Source organism: Strix aluco, chromosome 7, assembly GCF_031877795.1.
Source record: "Strix aluco isolate bStrAlu1 chromosome 7, bStrAlu1.hap1, whole genome shotgun sequence".
Taxonomy (NCBI): domain Eukaryota; kingdom Metazoa; phylum Chordata; class Aves; order Strigiformes; family Strigidae; genus Strix; species Strix aluco.
Window position 1 is genome coordinate 32,539,533 of NC_133937.1, and position 16,174 is coordinate 32,555,706.

At 39.3% G+C, this 16,174-nt stretch overlaps 1 protein-coding gene across 3 annotated transcripts in view; it reads right to left on the reverse strand.

Moving 5' to 3' along the window:
* Positions 1 to 16,174, reverse strand: part of ABLIM1 (actin binding LIM protein 1) — a 211,403-nt gene that overhangs the window by 141,948 nt on the left and 53,281 nt on the right. The window contains exon 1 of one of the 3 annotated variants that reach the window (XM_074831343.1): positions 5,529 to 5,809. The exons of the other annotated variants lie outside the window; for them this stretch is intronic. Coding sequence (XP_074687444.1) covers positions 5,529 to 5,772 — 244 coding nt within the window. The 5' untranslated portion in view covers positions 5,773 to 5,809. Of the gene's footprint in view, positions 1 to 5,528; positions 5,810 to 16,174 lie in introns of those variants that run through there. 3 annotated transcript variants of the gene reach the window in all.

Below are 16,174 nucleotides of genomic sequence, written 5' to 3' on the forward strand. Positions count from 1 at the left end.
TTCTGCAGTAGTGTTAGTTATTTTCCATTTTTTATCTGTGCAAGTCCAACACTTTACACTTCTAGTCTCTGTAATTCAACTGCATGATTTTGAGCCATCTAGCTGACTCATCAGGACTATTCTGAATTCAGACACTGTCCTGCAGAAGAACGACATAACGCTTCTAAACCTGGATTACCACAAACTTTAAAAGCATGCTCCCTATTCAATCAAATAAGTCACCATTATAAAAAAAAAAAAAATAAATAAAAATACAGGAACTGAGGTCAGGAGAGATCGCTCACTTGAAGGAATCCATTTGAAAAGCTATCAAAAAAAAGAATCACCTTACCTGAAGTACACGAGCAGTCTGTTCAGCACCTCTCAGCATCTAAAGATTACCACCTACTACAATGCCAACAGAACTGGATTTTTCTCTCTCATATCACCACTTGCCACAATGCAGACTGCCTAGCTTTGGACACCTGACAAGTTCACACAGCACCATTAAATTCCTATGGCTGCAGGTCACATCAAGTACACATTCCGTGCAAAGCTACTATGAACACCATTAGCGGGTAAAACCAAAGATTAAAGTAGGAATTGTTTTTTTCCATCTGTACCTTCCTTCTTTCTGTCCAGGTAACAACAGGGACTGGTGTTAAAGAAACTGCAGTCTTCAGGGTGATCCTGGGCAGTCATTGGTACTAAGAATGGAAGATGTCAATGGGGTAGAAAACAGTGCCTCTTCGTTTCCCTGGCTAGAGGCTCTAGCTTCCTTGCTCATAACACAGCAAGAAAACCCTACTGATGGGTGGGAACTTAGATGTAAAATAGTGGGCAAAGATTCAAATATTTATGCTCCAGCTAGTATTTTATAATTGTATCTTGTATTTCAAATCCACAGAGCTCATTCCTCTCAAAAACACCCTAACTCTGTGACTTCCCTCACATCACTGTGTTCATCTCTTGGACCATTCCTCCCTGCAAACATACACACACAAAAAAAATTAAAAAAATAAAAAATAAAATAAATCACACCTTCTTTTCCCCAGACCCCCATTTCTCATAGAATAGAATATTTCAGTTGGAAGGGACCTACAACAATCTAGTCCAACTGCCTGACCAATTGAGAGCTGACCAAGTTAAAGTATGTTATTAAGGGCATCGTCCAAATGCCTCTTAAACACTGCCAGTCTTTGGGCATTGACCACCTCTCTAGGAAGCCTGTTCCAGTGCTTGACCATCCTCTCAGTAAAGAAATTCTTCCTAATGTCCAGCCTAAGCCTCCCCTGGAGCAGCTTTGAACCATTCCCATGCATCCTATCACTGGATACCAGGGAGAAAAGATCAACACCTCCCTCTCCACTTTGCCTCCTCAGGAAGCTGTAGAGAGCAATACACTCAAAGAACCATTTAGGCTGGAAAAGACCTGTTAACCTAACACTGCCAAGTCCACCACTAAACCATGTCCATAAGCACCACATTTACACATCTTTTAAAGACCTCCAGGGATGGTGACTCAACCACCTCCCTGGGCAGCCTGTTCCAATGCTTGACAACCCTTTCGGTGAAGAAAGTTTTCCTAATATCCAATCTAAACCTCCCCTAGCACAACTTGAGGCTATTTCCTATCATCCTATCACTTGCTACTTGGGAAGAGACCAACACCCACCGCACTATAACTTTCTTTCAGGTAGTTGCAGAGAGCAATAAGGTCTCCCTGCAGGTAAACAACCCCAGTTCTCTCAGCTGCTCCTCACAAAACATGTGCTCTAGACCTTCACCAGCTTCATTGCTCTTCTTTGGACACTCTCCAGCACCTCAATGTCTTTCTTGCAGTGAGGGGCCCAAAACTGAACCCAGTATTCGAGGTGCGGCCTCACCAGTGCCGAGTACAGGGGAACAATCACTTCCCTAGTCCTGCTGGCCACACTATTACTGATACAAGCCAGGATACCATTGGCCTTCTTGGCCACCTGGGCACACTGCTGGATCATATTCGGTTGCTGTCCACCAACGCCCACAGGTCCTTTTCCGCCAGGCAGTTTTCCAGCCACTCTTCCCCAAGCCTGTAGCACTGCGTGGGGTTGTTGTGACCCAAGTGCTGGGCCCAGCACTCAGCCTTGTTGAACCTCATACAACTGGCCTCAGCCCATCGACCCAGCCTGTCCAAACCCCTCTGTAGAGCCTTCCTACCCTCAAGCAGATCAACTCTCCTGCCCAACTTGGTGTTTGCAAACTTACAGAGAGTGCACTCAATCCCTTTGTCCAGATCACTGATAAAGATATTAAACAGAACTGGCCCCAGTACTGAGCCCTGGAGAACACCACTTGTGACCGTCCACTAACTGAATTTAACTCCATTCACCACAACTTTTTGGGCCTGGCCATCCAGCCAGTTTTTAACCCAGCAAAGAGTAATTAGGGTCTCAGTGCTTCATAAATTTTCCTGCACCAGTCCAGTCTGCTCCCTGGCTCACCACTGAGCTGTTTTCATGCTCTCAGGATTCCCCCCGTGCCCTTCTCATCCTCTCAGGTTCCTTCCATCTCCTTTACATCCAACTGATCCAATACAAGCAGACATTCTCACAAGCACTGCTTAAAAATAAGACTGTTACATAAACAGTTATTATCTCATACAGGAGGCCGGTTAGATAATAAGGTATATACCTCCTTTCCCTCACGTGTATACCACTGTCACATCCACAGAGTAATCAGCTTGGAGGGGTACATAAGGTGTCATCTGTACAAGCAACAGATGACAGTATCTCATACAAGAAGCAACATCACACAGTTCCAAGCCAATTTTCTCTTTAAAATTCCACTCTTCTTTTGCAACCAACTTTCAACTTTTGCTAGTCCTGAACATCAGACATTTTTCCACAGAATCCTTTGTGTCAGAGTCTGGCATCCAGAGAATCAAAGCCACATGCTGAACCAGGCTTTCTAGGCTAAAATATATTTTGTTGCACCAAACCATGCATCCGGCAATCCCTCTCACGGGAAGCAGTCCCTTATCACTTCCCCTAGAAATAGAAGGAAAGATGGCTTATCAGTCTTTGGCCAAATGAAAAATGAAAAAAGGGAAATGCAGAATGAGGGTCCTTTCAGTGATTCAAAGCCTCTTTTGAACTCCTTTTTTAAAAAAAAAAAATTCCTCAATCTTTAGAGTGCTTTTAACTGTCAGTATCATGCCACCGTTTAACTTCATGAGACAAGTTTAACTTCCAACATTCCCCTTATGAGGGGATGGAATTCCATGACACCAGTGCTAAGTAAAGCAAGTCACAGGTTAAATGAGTGAGACTCAGAAGACTCCCTGAATACTAAATAGCTCTGTGCTTGTTGATAACTCCTGACCTTCCAAAAGCCTAAAATATGGGACTTTCCTGATGGTTATGATTCCACTTAGGAACAACAAGGAAAATATTTAGTGAGTCTCCAAATGCCTTGAACAGAGTAATTCCTAATATATGTTTGTAAAGCCAAAAACAGACAGCAAACTGTCTTTCAGCAGGGTATATGAACTGCTAAATCTTGTAGTACTTGAGGCACCATAATCCCCAGGCAGGCACATGGCCTAAGAGACAGACTCATGCGTTCTGCATCTTAAAGACACACGCAGCTTTTACGAGAAGGCCGTTTTCAAGAACCATTCCACTATTTTCATTCTAAGTAGGTGAGATGCTGATTCCAACCATTGTAATTTAAGTAAAGCTGAGACAGACACCTTTGCAACCTTTCAGCTAGCATTATTCACGGCTCTGGAAAGCAGGACCACAATACCCATCCTATTGAATAGTAGCACCCAAATTGTAGGATGAAAGGATAAAAAGCTCCAGTGGTTAATTGCATTATCTATTGCAGCATAATGCTAATCAGAGCCTGTCCCGCTATCTTTGTGATTGCTTGCAAATGAGTGAAGAACTGCAAAATTGCAGATTTCTAGATTGATTTAAGTCCCATTCAAATTAGAAGAAAATTGCACCTGTGCAAAAAGGTGGCTCCCAGCCTGCTACAAGGGCAAATAATTTCTTTGGAGTCCTGCATGGATTGATCATATAACTGCTCACTTTCATTCAATTAATTTTCTGTCCTAAATTGTGATTTATAAAAATGCCTAAATTGTCTGTAGGAGTTTTCTCCAGAATACCAATGTGAAACACTGAGGGGGTGACAAGGCAGAATGATAGTTGCTTCTTCTGGTTCACAGACATATATTTGCCTCATGTTTTACCAACACCTGAATTAGGATTTCAGTTTTAAAATAATTGATTACTTAGAAGCAGTAACTATCTGAAACAGCATATGGATTTTGGCCAGTATTACTCTTACAGTGTGTCGTTCATTGGGTACAGAGCTGACTAGCAAAAAACTATTTGCACAGAAGAAAAAGTGTTACCTGGTGCTCATGAAACAACAAACTGGAAAGCAGATCTTTGAAAAATACTTGCCTACCATATACAATCGGTCACTATTAACATTTTGAGGAGCTGGGCAGAAGCGACAAGTACGTAGTGGTTTTCTTGAGCTGCTAAGCACAGGCAAAATCCCAGCACGTAAGCAGTTTAGGTTATCAAAATTGAGGTCCATAAGCAAATCCTAGAAGAGAATATATCTGAAATTTATCTGAAAGCTTCAGATTAACATTTATAGCCAATTTCATAGATCGGAGTTTCCAGAAAACTTCTTTTTCTTTTACTTTTTAATGGATTGTGATGAATTCCAGATATAAGTCCTCCCACTGCCAGGAGCTCTATGAAGGAATAAACCAGTGTTCAATATTCATTAAAAACACAAATCAAATTTTAGGAATTATTGGGAGGAACAAAGAGCATTGTTATGACTCTCTACATATACCCACATTATGACACATGTTGAATACAGTTCTATTCTTCAATTTTCCAAGGGTTATAGCAGAGTTAGAAAAATAAAGGTAAAAAGGATAATCAAAGGCATGGATGGACTGGCTCCTGCACAAAGAGCATCTAGACAAATTATGACTGCTTATCCTGGAAAAGACGGTACCTGGATAAAAGACAAAACAGAATTCTAATAAACTCATATGTGACAAGAAGAAGGTGAACACAGAAAGACTTTTAATCACCTCTTCAATTCAAAAATGATGCAGATTCAAATGAAACTACTTGGCAATATGTTTAAAACAAACAAAAGGGAATATAGTTTTGTAAAACCCATAGGAAAGCTCTGGAACACACTACCACAGGATGTTGTGCTTTCAAAAGCTATTTTTCTAGCTTGAGTACTTCTGCAGATTAAGGTCCCCTTTGTCCCAGGACAGCTGCATAGAAGGAGCTGCACCTATACCCATCAACTACTTTTGACTATTCAGATTCTAATTTGGCTTCTTTTGGCTAATTTTCTTCTTTCCCTCCTTCTCTGTCAGTGATAAAATATTTCTCCACAGCAGAGCACACTTGCTGTCACACAGCATCTTGCTGCTATGCAAAAAATAAACTTAACTGTAAAGCGATTTAACCTATTCACCAATCAAAAATCAAGATTTGATGGCAGTCCTCACTTACCCAGATCCTCAGGAGTGTCAAATAACTCCTCGCATAAGTAGTAGTCATCTGGATTCAAGTAGGGCAGTTGCTTCAGCAAGCTCTGTTTAGGAATGAGATACAAGACCTCTGCAATATCCTCATTCTCAGTGACTGACGTCTTTTTGACTGAATTTTGGAGTGACACCTTATCTAGCACCAATTCTTCAGTCTTACTTGATCCACACAGCTTCCTAAAGCTGTTTAAGATGGGGAAAGATGGCATTTCTATTCTATACAGGGAAGCAACCTGTAGTGCACGTAGTCAGTCTACTACTCACGGCACAGTGCCCTCACCAAACCTTCTCTTTTTTGCTTATCCAGCAAAGGAGATTAAGGAAGATATATTTTTAGTGATTATCTTCAATAGATTATGACAGTATGCTTGATCAGGTGACTGACATCTAAAACTATTGTAATTAGTTGTAAATCATTCCCTGGGAATGCAAAAATTGGAAGCAAAACCTTAAAGAGTATCTGAAAATCAGATTAATATTCAGGACAAGAGAAAGAACGTAACTGAGTTTTATATAAGAGGATTAGTTTAAAATCAAAAAATCTTGCTGTGTCAAAAATCTTATTATGGAAGAATCATCATCATAAGATACAGATGCACATTGGTGCATTTAATCTACCGTGCTCCTGTTCCATGCCGGGTCTGTACATGTGCTATGGCAAAAAGCTTAAGGTAAAGGTAGAGCACATTGGTCCTCCTTTTTGAGGAATGTACAAAGGCTGGTTAGCACTGCTTCGGAAGCAGATTTCTTTGGAGAAATCCTTTCTGCAGCTTTCACTGCCTATTCCAAACAAAAGCACTTAAGCTTCCCCCTAACTATTAAGGATTGGTTTGCTTGTGCTCTTCCGCTCCACTTTCCTGTGTAGCTGACAGGAGAAGCTTTGCAGATACTGTGCCAACCCTTCCTGCTTTGCTTACAAGAAGTATTTACATTAATCCAATTCCAGTGACTTGCTAATCTAATCATCTAATGAATATTTCTCCTTGGGTAAAGGCAGAGTTAATCATCAATGGGGCATTGGAAAGTCACAGGAAATTCCAAAGTGAAAGATATAAAAAAAAAAAAACCAAACCCAACCTAAACCAACATTCATCATATGTAAAAGAAAATTACAGGTAGACCCTAGACCAGGACCTGCTCAGACACAACTTCAGATTCTTTACTCAGCCAAACTCCTGGAGTATTTGGCCCAGGCTTTCAATTCCCCTTAACATACAGAAATTAGCTATAGCTGCAAAAATGACCTGGTGTAATAATTGCACTGCTTCCAGGAAGGCTTTTGTTAAATTAGAAGGTGAAAAAAACACCAATAGGCTTACTGAGCACAGTGAGAAAGTGTCATTCAATTCTTTCCTCAAAACCCAGAGTTCAAGTACTGTCTACAGGTGGGGACAGGCTTTGAAGTGAAGCCTGCTTTACTATTTTAAAAAGAAAATATAATCTCACAAATCCAGACTTTGATCATCTATTATTACACACCTCCTATGAGGTGAATTGCTTTTTATTTTTCAACTAGTAAGACTTCTATGTTATCTTGAAAACAAGATCAAAATCACAGTTTCCCTTAAACAGCCATTCTCCTGGGTTTTATAATCAATCATGGACACAGTGGGACAAAGCCAGAATAAATCTGCACCACTGTACTAATTTTAATGGGGTGATGCTAATTTGAGGGAGAGCTGGCTCAATAAATACAGCAGTTTGAGTTCTGTCTTAGAGTATCTTCTATCAGATCAGAGATCCCAGCAAATGCTGTGTTTTAAGTATTCCCCCAGGAAATGAAGCTTTGCAGCAATTTTTCAATCTCTCCCAGACTTCACAACCTACTGACCTGCACACCACAGCTACTCAGTGGAAAAGACAGATCTTTTGAAATTCCAAAGCTTCCACCACTTCAGCTGAAGGTGGATCACCATTCTGTGCTTAAAGCAGAGGGATGACTCACAGGAGACGGCTGGATGCACTCTAACACAAGCATCTCTCAGTTTAGTATAAGAGTATCATTTGTTGCTGGATAATCAGTGAAGGATGTTGACATCTGACAACAGCCCTGCCAACTATCCAGCCCCACCAACATGTCAAGGTGGACTTTGGCCACTGAGGTGGGTGAGGCAAAACTACACATTGTCCTGACATTAGTTATGCTGCAGAAGTTAATCCTCAGAAAGCAGAAAGGTGAGCTCTGCAGTAACTTTTTAAACTGTTGCAACATCTGCTACAGCTTGCTGCCTAAATTCTAGAAGAAAACTCGTCCTTCATTGGAGTTTGGATGCACTGGTTTAAGAGTGACTCCCCGTTTTCTGTTGTAGCCATGCTGATTCCAACCTTCCAGCTATATTCACCTACACAGCCGTTACACCAGCTATTGCAATAAATACTAAACTAGTATTATCTGTTCTGTAGCAGTAGTCAGAAGAAACTGCGGTCTTCTCCCACATAATCAAATACTATGCAAGCTGTATAAAGCCTCTATGGATTCCTTTAACTTTCAGTTCGCCCAGAATAGTTACAACTAAGTGATACAGGTGAAAGGGCAGAGCGAAAGCACAAGAGGCTGAACCCACTTTCACCCATGCTGGGATCTGTTCCTGCACTTGGCAGGCACGACTTCTGCAGGTACACCAACTCCAGTGACAGCTTGGGTGGCAGTACAGATCCATGCCCTTTTTCTGCAGTATCTCCACTAAAGAAGCAGTCAGCCTGTGACTGCTGTAGAAGGGTCCAATGTTATTTCAAATAGTGAAGTGCGATCCAGACTCCTTCCGCCACCAAGACACGTCAGATTGGTGGGGGACCACGGGAACAGCTCAGTTTAGACTAGCATTTTGTGACCCTAACATGTCACTGTAGAAGCATCCTGTTTAATTAAAATAAGGTCCTCCTTCCTCTGAGAGAGACTACTCTAATGATGCCCCTTTCCAGCCCTGGCTATTGCTGCATTGTCCAATAACTACAGTCTCAAACACCACATACTAGCTGCTGCTTATAACACAAAGCAATATGACTTTTTGTTAGTGTTTTTTTAAGTACAGCATATGTCTTTAAGAGCCTTCATCCTGTTAATATGTAATATAAGAGGACAAGAAGTAGAAGTGAGCAAAACAAGACCAGGAAGCATCACAATGGCTTCCCGAGTCAGATGAAGGGCTGTTTGGAACAGTTGGCTCCGAGGGTCAGATCCTTGGGTCCAAGGTAAAGGACAAGACCTGAGACAGCCTTGTACAACACACGGTTACCAAGCATTGGGATTTAGCCTTAGCCAGCATCAAAAAGACAGTGGCAATCCCCTACCACTTAAGTCAGGCACTTGGCTGAGTGGAAAAGATTGATTTCTAATATCCTTGCTGAAGAGAAAAGAAAAAGGCAGAAAACACAGAGGCACCACCCTATTCTTATGTTTCTTGAAAGACATTCTCAGGAATCCAGGGTGCCCAACCCAGAATCAGTGTTGAGGAAATTTCCTCTGTATCTGCCAAGTAGCAAAATATTTTTAAACCACTGTCAATTCAAAGCTGTGCCTAACCCAAGTATTCAATGCTGGGGGCTTAAGCCTCCACAGAACAGTTTGAGATATGGGCACTTTCCAGACTGACAGTTTTCACAAGGGACAAGATAGGAGACAGGAATTAGGCAGACTCGCTATTTTAAATATTTTATCTCATTACCAACTTTATAAATATTTTATTTATAAATATTTTCAGCCATCTCAATACCATTTCCTATTCAATCCCCTCTGAATTCACCAAACCAACTGACTTCCTGGATGATACAAATACATATATGTTTCATATCCAAGCAGGAGTAGAGGCTTCTGGACTAATGCTACTAGAACAGAAGTAACAAAAATATTTGACTGCAATCCACGAATAAATTGCACAACAGAACAGCAGGCACTGAATAATTGCAAGACACCAAGGGCTAAAATAATAGTAGAAGAAATATCCCTCTATCTTCTTGAGCAACACTGAGGATTAAACTAGCCCTTCAGCTAAATAAAAGGCAGAAATGTGTAGTGCACTAATGCTGTCTTTAATTGCTTCTGCCATCAGAATTCAACTTCCTGCAAATGCATTTCAGTGTGGATTTATTCCTGTATTAAAAGCAACAAAAACCCCAACCAAAAAACCAAGAAAGTAAAGTCAATCATACTAGTTCAGCAAAACCTAGCTATAAAGAAAAGGCAAAATAAAAACACACAAACCAAGGTAAAACAAAAAGACAATTTCCTTTTCCCTCATAACCACATTTTTTGCACAGGTACATAGCCCCAAATAATGTTTCATGCATCTGTCCAAGGCAACAGGATTATCTTCTTCTCCCATAGGAGAATTCTCAAAGATATTGAGAGTAAGGAGGAAAAAAAAAAAAGGACCTTCACATAAATGAAAAATGAGCAAGCACTATGTCTATTTATACCAAGAAATATAGTTATCCAAGCAATAAAGTAACTAAAACAGTAGGAGAGAGCAAAAAATCATTCTAACATTCAAGTTCACACACACACACACACAACACAAACCAAAAGCTTTCTACTTGTGGTAAAATTACTCCACAGATGCAGCTTTTTCACCTGACACATACAATTTACTTACTCAAGACTGCAGGTCGACGTAAAAACACTCAGCTATTTACTGTAAACTTGAGGAAACACTTCATCCACATAACGGAGACCAAAAAATCCACATGAACATCTTTTAATTTCTTTACCTAAATGTCCAAAACAGGCAGTCATCTTCTGGGCATACTGACACAAGCCATTTTCACTGTAGGGTTCCTCACCAAGGACCTGTTCACTCATTGCTTCAGAAGGAGCTGCCTTTCTCTGCGAAGTCAACCAACTACTGCTTGCTTGAGACTGATAAGATAACAGAGCTTCCTCTTCCAATTTATCTCCATTAATAATTCAGGTACTACATAAAATTTGCTGAGCATTAAAAACCGGTAGTGCAAAGCTACTTTGTGGCTTTTGAAGTAATCATGTTCTAGTCCTTAAGAAGTATCTCAGCTTATTATATTCCAATAGTTTACAGAAAATATTTTCAAATTGCAACAAAATCCTTTCCCTTGCTGCATAAGGGGAAATATTGTTGGGATTATGCTCAGATCTGAGAGACATTTAAAATATTCACCCAGCTCAAACCCAGAAACAGAATTACCACCACTACAGAAATGTGTTATAAAATACTCCAGCAAGTAGACACGTCTGCTGCTATAAGAGCACCACTTCTCAATGCAATATATCTTCTGGTCACTAAAACTAAAAAAAGAGCCCAGGTACTAACATCATCATATTTTCTGGTACTTGCTAGCACAATGTATTTCAGAAGAACCAAGGCACCACAACCAGGAGCAACAGAGAGAGGGTACTTTCTCAGCTCACTCACTGAAGCATGAAGCCCATCTCATCTTGTTATCTTGGCTGAGAAGAAAATATACAAGAACTGACTCAGCAGTCCTGCTCTAGGCCACACATACCTGTGTCTGTTCTGCTCTTCAGAGACAAAGGCAGAGCACTATCAGACTAACTATGGAGAAAGAGCATAAGAAAATCCACTACAAATCACACAACCAATGACACCTACTTAGCTAAATACCTGCAGAATGGCTTTGGCTATACTCTCTTGACTCAGGTGACCATTACAGGTGAAGAACAGGTGTTCCTCATAAACAAATATGCTCCTTGTCCATCGCACTTGTTTTTTCTCCATTCGGTTAACTTTACTTCTTCCTTACTAAGATCATATCCACTCATGAAAAAGTATTTAGTAGAGATCATATGACTGCTAATGTCCATATTAAGCACTGTTACTACGAGGTAGACACTTTAAAAAGAGACCTGTGCTAGTAAATCTAGATGTAAATTTTACAACAGATTGAAAAGCCTAGTTATTAATATTTAATATTACTTCAAAAATCTATTGTCTATAAAAGCATAAGATACATTTAAAAAAGAACTCAGGAGCATTGGTATCTTTTATTGTGCTAAAGGCTATGAAGGATCCACATAGATATCAATTTTACAGTCCTCAGGTCTCTACCGAGTTAGTTTACTAGTCTCAACCCATAGAAGTTTCTATAAGGTAAACTATACTACTGCCTCTGGCAGGAGGAACATAAAGACCACAAAGCCACAGGGCATCTCTATACTGGCAAAAAAAGAGTGGCTTACTGGAAAGGGCTAACTCGGGTTAAAGTGATATCAAAGGTAAAATGATTTCTCTGCTGAGCGCCTCAATTAAGCAGAAGTCTCCCATATAGGCTTGTTATCAAGCTGCCAAGTCAAGATTTTTTCTTCACTGCTATTATGACTGACATTCAACTAATCATTAGCCAAACTCCATCCAAAACACCTGTTTTTGCAGCACACACATGAAAATCACAGTACTGACAGCAGCAAGTTCAAGTCTGAATAGGATGAAGCTACATTTCTATCATCTTATACTGCATCAAACATTAACTCTTTGAAAACACATCTGGGGATCTCTTGAGGTGGCACCCTGCAAATTGGATCTCAGTTTTATACATTAACAGCAAGATCTGCATGCACAAACTATTTTGTTTAACTAGTTCAGAAATAAGAAAGCAAATGTTATTTTATGTATTGATTTCTTCTTGGTGTTCATTCCAAAACATACATGAAACATTGCTTTGCCCTTTATTCTGTCACAGTTTGAAACCAAGAAAAAACACAAGAGAAAACACAACAACATTTCTATCTCAGGCTTAACTAAGACCACATGGTGATAATTTCCTTTCCCAACTGATGACATTTGCAAAATCTTTCAGCTGAATTAAAGCATTGTGCTCAGCTTCCTGTTATCAACTATGTATGATAACTTTCATGGCACATGAGCCTTTGATAACAAAAGACCAGCTTTGCAGTGCATTGTAAAGCTGGACAGGCAGCATAACAAGCACTTGGGAATGCTTTTCCCTTTGCTGTACATTCAGAAATTGAATCTGACTCACTTCCCTAAACCCCAGCATCCACCAAGTTTATCCTTCAGTGAAGCAGTGCACATAAAGATTAAACAAACAAAAATATCTAAACAATGTACTTGAGATTACATCTAATCATCTTTTTCTTGGACAAAAAAAGAGAGCGCAACACCAGCCACTTACCATCATGTGCAATTATTAGTTGGGCTGAAATAGTACACAAAAAAAATCAATCACTAAATGAAATATTTAAATGACATCAGGGGAAAAAAACTCAACCATGTCAGTTAGCAAAGTACTGTCTACTACCTCTGGAAGCCTTAAACATTCCTTTCAAGCATCAGGTATTGGCCACTGTCAGGGATCAGACACACCTCCACTGGAAATGAAAGAATGGTTTAAATCAATTTCATAACAAAATCGTTTCTATCTTGGATAATTCACTTCCACTAAGAATACTGCAAATAAATAAACATAAATTGTTTTTAAAAAGCATCTATTAAGCTTATCTAAAATTAAGAAACAAAACTCTGTAGAACTTCAATTTCTCTAACACGAATACTAACTCTTTCTACATTACTGTTCCATGACACTTGGAAAAAAAAATTCCCAACTTTCACTTTTCTTATAATTCCCAAACTCACCAATTAAAAAATTTTTAAAATCTACCAAAAGATTTCTCAAATGATTTTTCCACCTCCTGCAGGAAACTGCTATCTGTGAAGGTTATCCAGTTTAATTTTAACAATTATTTCTTCTACCAGGTTTAAAGCTAAAGCAGAGACAGACAACTAAATCCCCAACCTGTGATATAAAATGGGCAGTGTCTAAATTCATATATTCAGACCTGGACCTCAATCTGCCAAAGAAACCAAACTAAGTGGCTTCATCACTCCCTTTCCATCATTTGATCTTCATGCAAACTGAAATCTGCAATCAACTCTGGTTACAGCTGTACTTTAACAAAACAAGACAAAAAACTACATTTGCTGAATTTTGAAGTGTCCATGCTTTCTAACACCTATGCCTAAAGGCATTTTTTCACCGAGGTCTCCATTCCATTTACCACTGTGCACTGTTCATGGCTGGCTACTGCCACTACCCAGAAATGAAGTGCAATTTCCATGACACTGCACCTGTAATGCTGATTTATTTTTCTGTTAATGGCCAAAGGCCTCAGGTATGATGCTACATTAAGACAAGTACGGATGAAGAATGTCACCAACATCCAGATGAATTACTGCCATATCTAGAATAGCTACAGAGATCCTATTCTACTCTATTAAAATAAGCAGCAAAACTATTTGCTGAAATAAATTTTTAGTATTTAATGCCATCACAGCTACCAAGGTATCTGCTTCCATAATCAATTATTCAAATTATTAAAATAGTGAAATTAATAGTAAGAAAGTAAGACTGAAGGGCTGGAATGCTAACCTGGGATTTGAGAAACATGAAGCCCCTGCTCTCCCACAGATGTGCTGTTCCTCCCCGAGCCATTCCCTTAATCTCTTTCATTGTGTTTCCCCGTATCACTTTCCCTCCTCACAAGGAAATTGTAACAATAGGTATATTAAAGACTGAAGTTTTCAGATTCTATAATAATGGGAAATATAGAAGTACCACAGATGATAACACTAGGGAGTAACTGGTCAGCATTAAAAAAAAGAAGTCATGTACAGCAAAGCTGAATGCTTCTCCTTGATCGTAATTACCTTCCAACTTCATTACCATATTTCTTAATGATTTTCCAAAAGATTGCAGCCCTTATTTAATGCTAAGAGTGTTCATTTCCCCTGGAGAATCATGTTACCAGATAAGGCAAACATAACTAATTCTGTAAACCTCTGATCTGAAAATTCTGGTTTTGGCTATTCTGCCCCAAACAAGCAAAATCACTGTTACTCTGGTTGCTGTGACTTTAAGAATGCAGAGTTATGAAGTTATGACAAAAAGCATGATTCAACCAAAGGGTATTTACCTTATTTTATCAATTGCAATGTTTATTTTGGGCTGGTCATGGAAAAAAGAAATCTCTGTCCTCGACTATTTTCAGACACAAAATAACAGTGTGTGCATTAATGGATCGTCTATTGCATTATTACAAGATGAGGTGGCTCAGCATTTTATTTCCTGGCAGCACAAGGCTAATCTATTGATCTATAATGTCAAGAACACTGCACCATGCATTCTTACAGCAAAACCAATCCTTTTCACTTACACATAGGAAAGAAAACAACCGTAATTGCTGACAACTGATGCAATTTTGTAGGGAGGATATAGTGAGAGCTATAGGAAATATAAATATAAAAACTGCTGCACCCCCAAGACTGTATGATTGAACAACTGACTCAACAACACAATTCAAGTGCTTGCCCATCTCAAAGCTTATAAATAATCCCACGCCTTCCATGGGGCTGTGCACTATGCTTGAAGTTAAAGAGCCGCCTAAGCCACTCTAGGGAGTAATTAGTAAAAAGGATCCTGGCAGAAGCTGGCAGCACTTCAGATATTCAGTAGGAAACTGTTTTTTTTTTCTACTCCTCAGCAATGATAGGTATCTTTTATTTAGACAGGTATTTGAGAAGCAAGTAAGTACTGCAGAAAATCATTTAACATTTTTAATTTTCTTCTGTTTACTTGTGGTCATTACTATGTAACAGTTCAGCCTGTAATAGCCTGTAAAGAACCACTTGAAGAACAACAATCAAAATAAATAAAAAAATCAAAACTAAATTATATTAGCTAGGGGCCCCAAGAGCTAGAGATGGCTCATTAAAATAGCTCCCCATTGTGTTTCATATTCATTTTGCTTTTCCAGACAGTCACAAAGGTAGCTTCAAGCGAGCAAAGACTTTCAAGACAAATGTAATTCCTTTAATCAGACTTTTCTTTACGTTTCCTTTCTTGAACTTTGACATTTTTCTTCCAGCTGAGAGGAGAAACTCTGTAACATTCTCTTCGCAATGTAGACTTCATAGTAACTGAGACAGAAATAAGTTGGGAAGTAAAGAGATCAAAGTTGAAAGCTCACTGTTCTCTCAATCCTCACATTTAGTTCTTGTACCTTTATAGAGAGTGATGTGTACAAGCATGACATCAAAGAAAGCACCACTCCTCATTATGTATTAAAATAAACTGGATATTATTATACTCTCTCTTCTGACAAGTCACATGATTACAGAAATACACACAGCAACTTTACTCAAACGCTGAACAAATAATTCTATTAGAAGAAAGTCTTCTCTAGGTCACTGCAGGACTTCCTGAACATCTTGGTTTAACAACCCCCATTCTCTCCTAACAGCGGATCTTCTGCTGTAGATGTAGAACCAGCACACATGATCATAAGAACAATCAAGTATTTCTCTTGCTGCATCAAACTCTCAAGGTCTCCAACATCATAGCCATTCTTGGAGCATGGCATAACTCTAAAAGGATAACTTTTGCAGTCATACTGCCCCCTCCTAGCTTCAGTAAAGCCCTAAAACCGATTCTTTCTTTGTACTATAAGGACTAATTTAAGTACCTACCAGAATCCAGTACAAACTTTTTGTCAATGTCCATCAAAACTAAGAATAGGAGGTTACCTTTCTAGACAATGGAAAGTATGGCACTGCTACAGGATGCCAGAAATGACATCAGATCAGTCCGTCCACTGCCAACATTCCT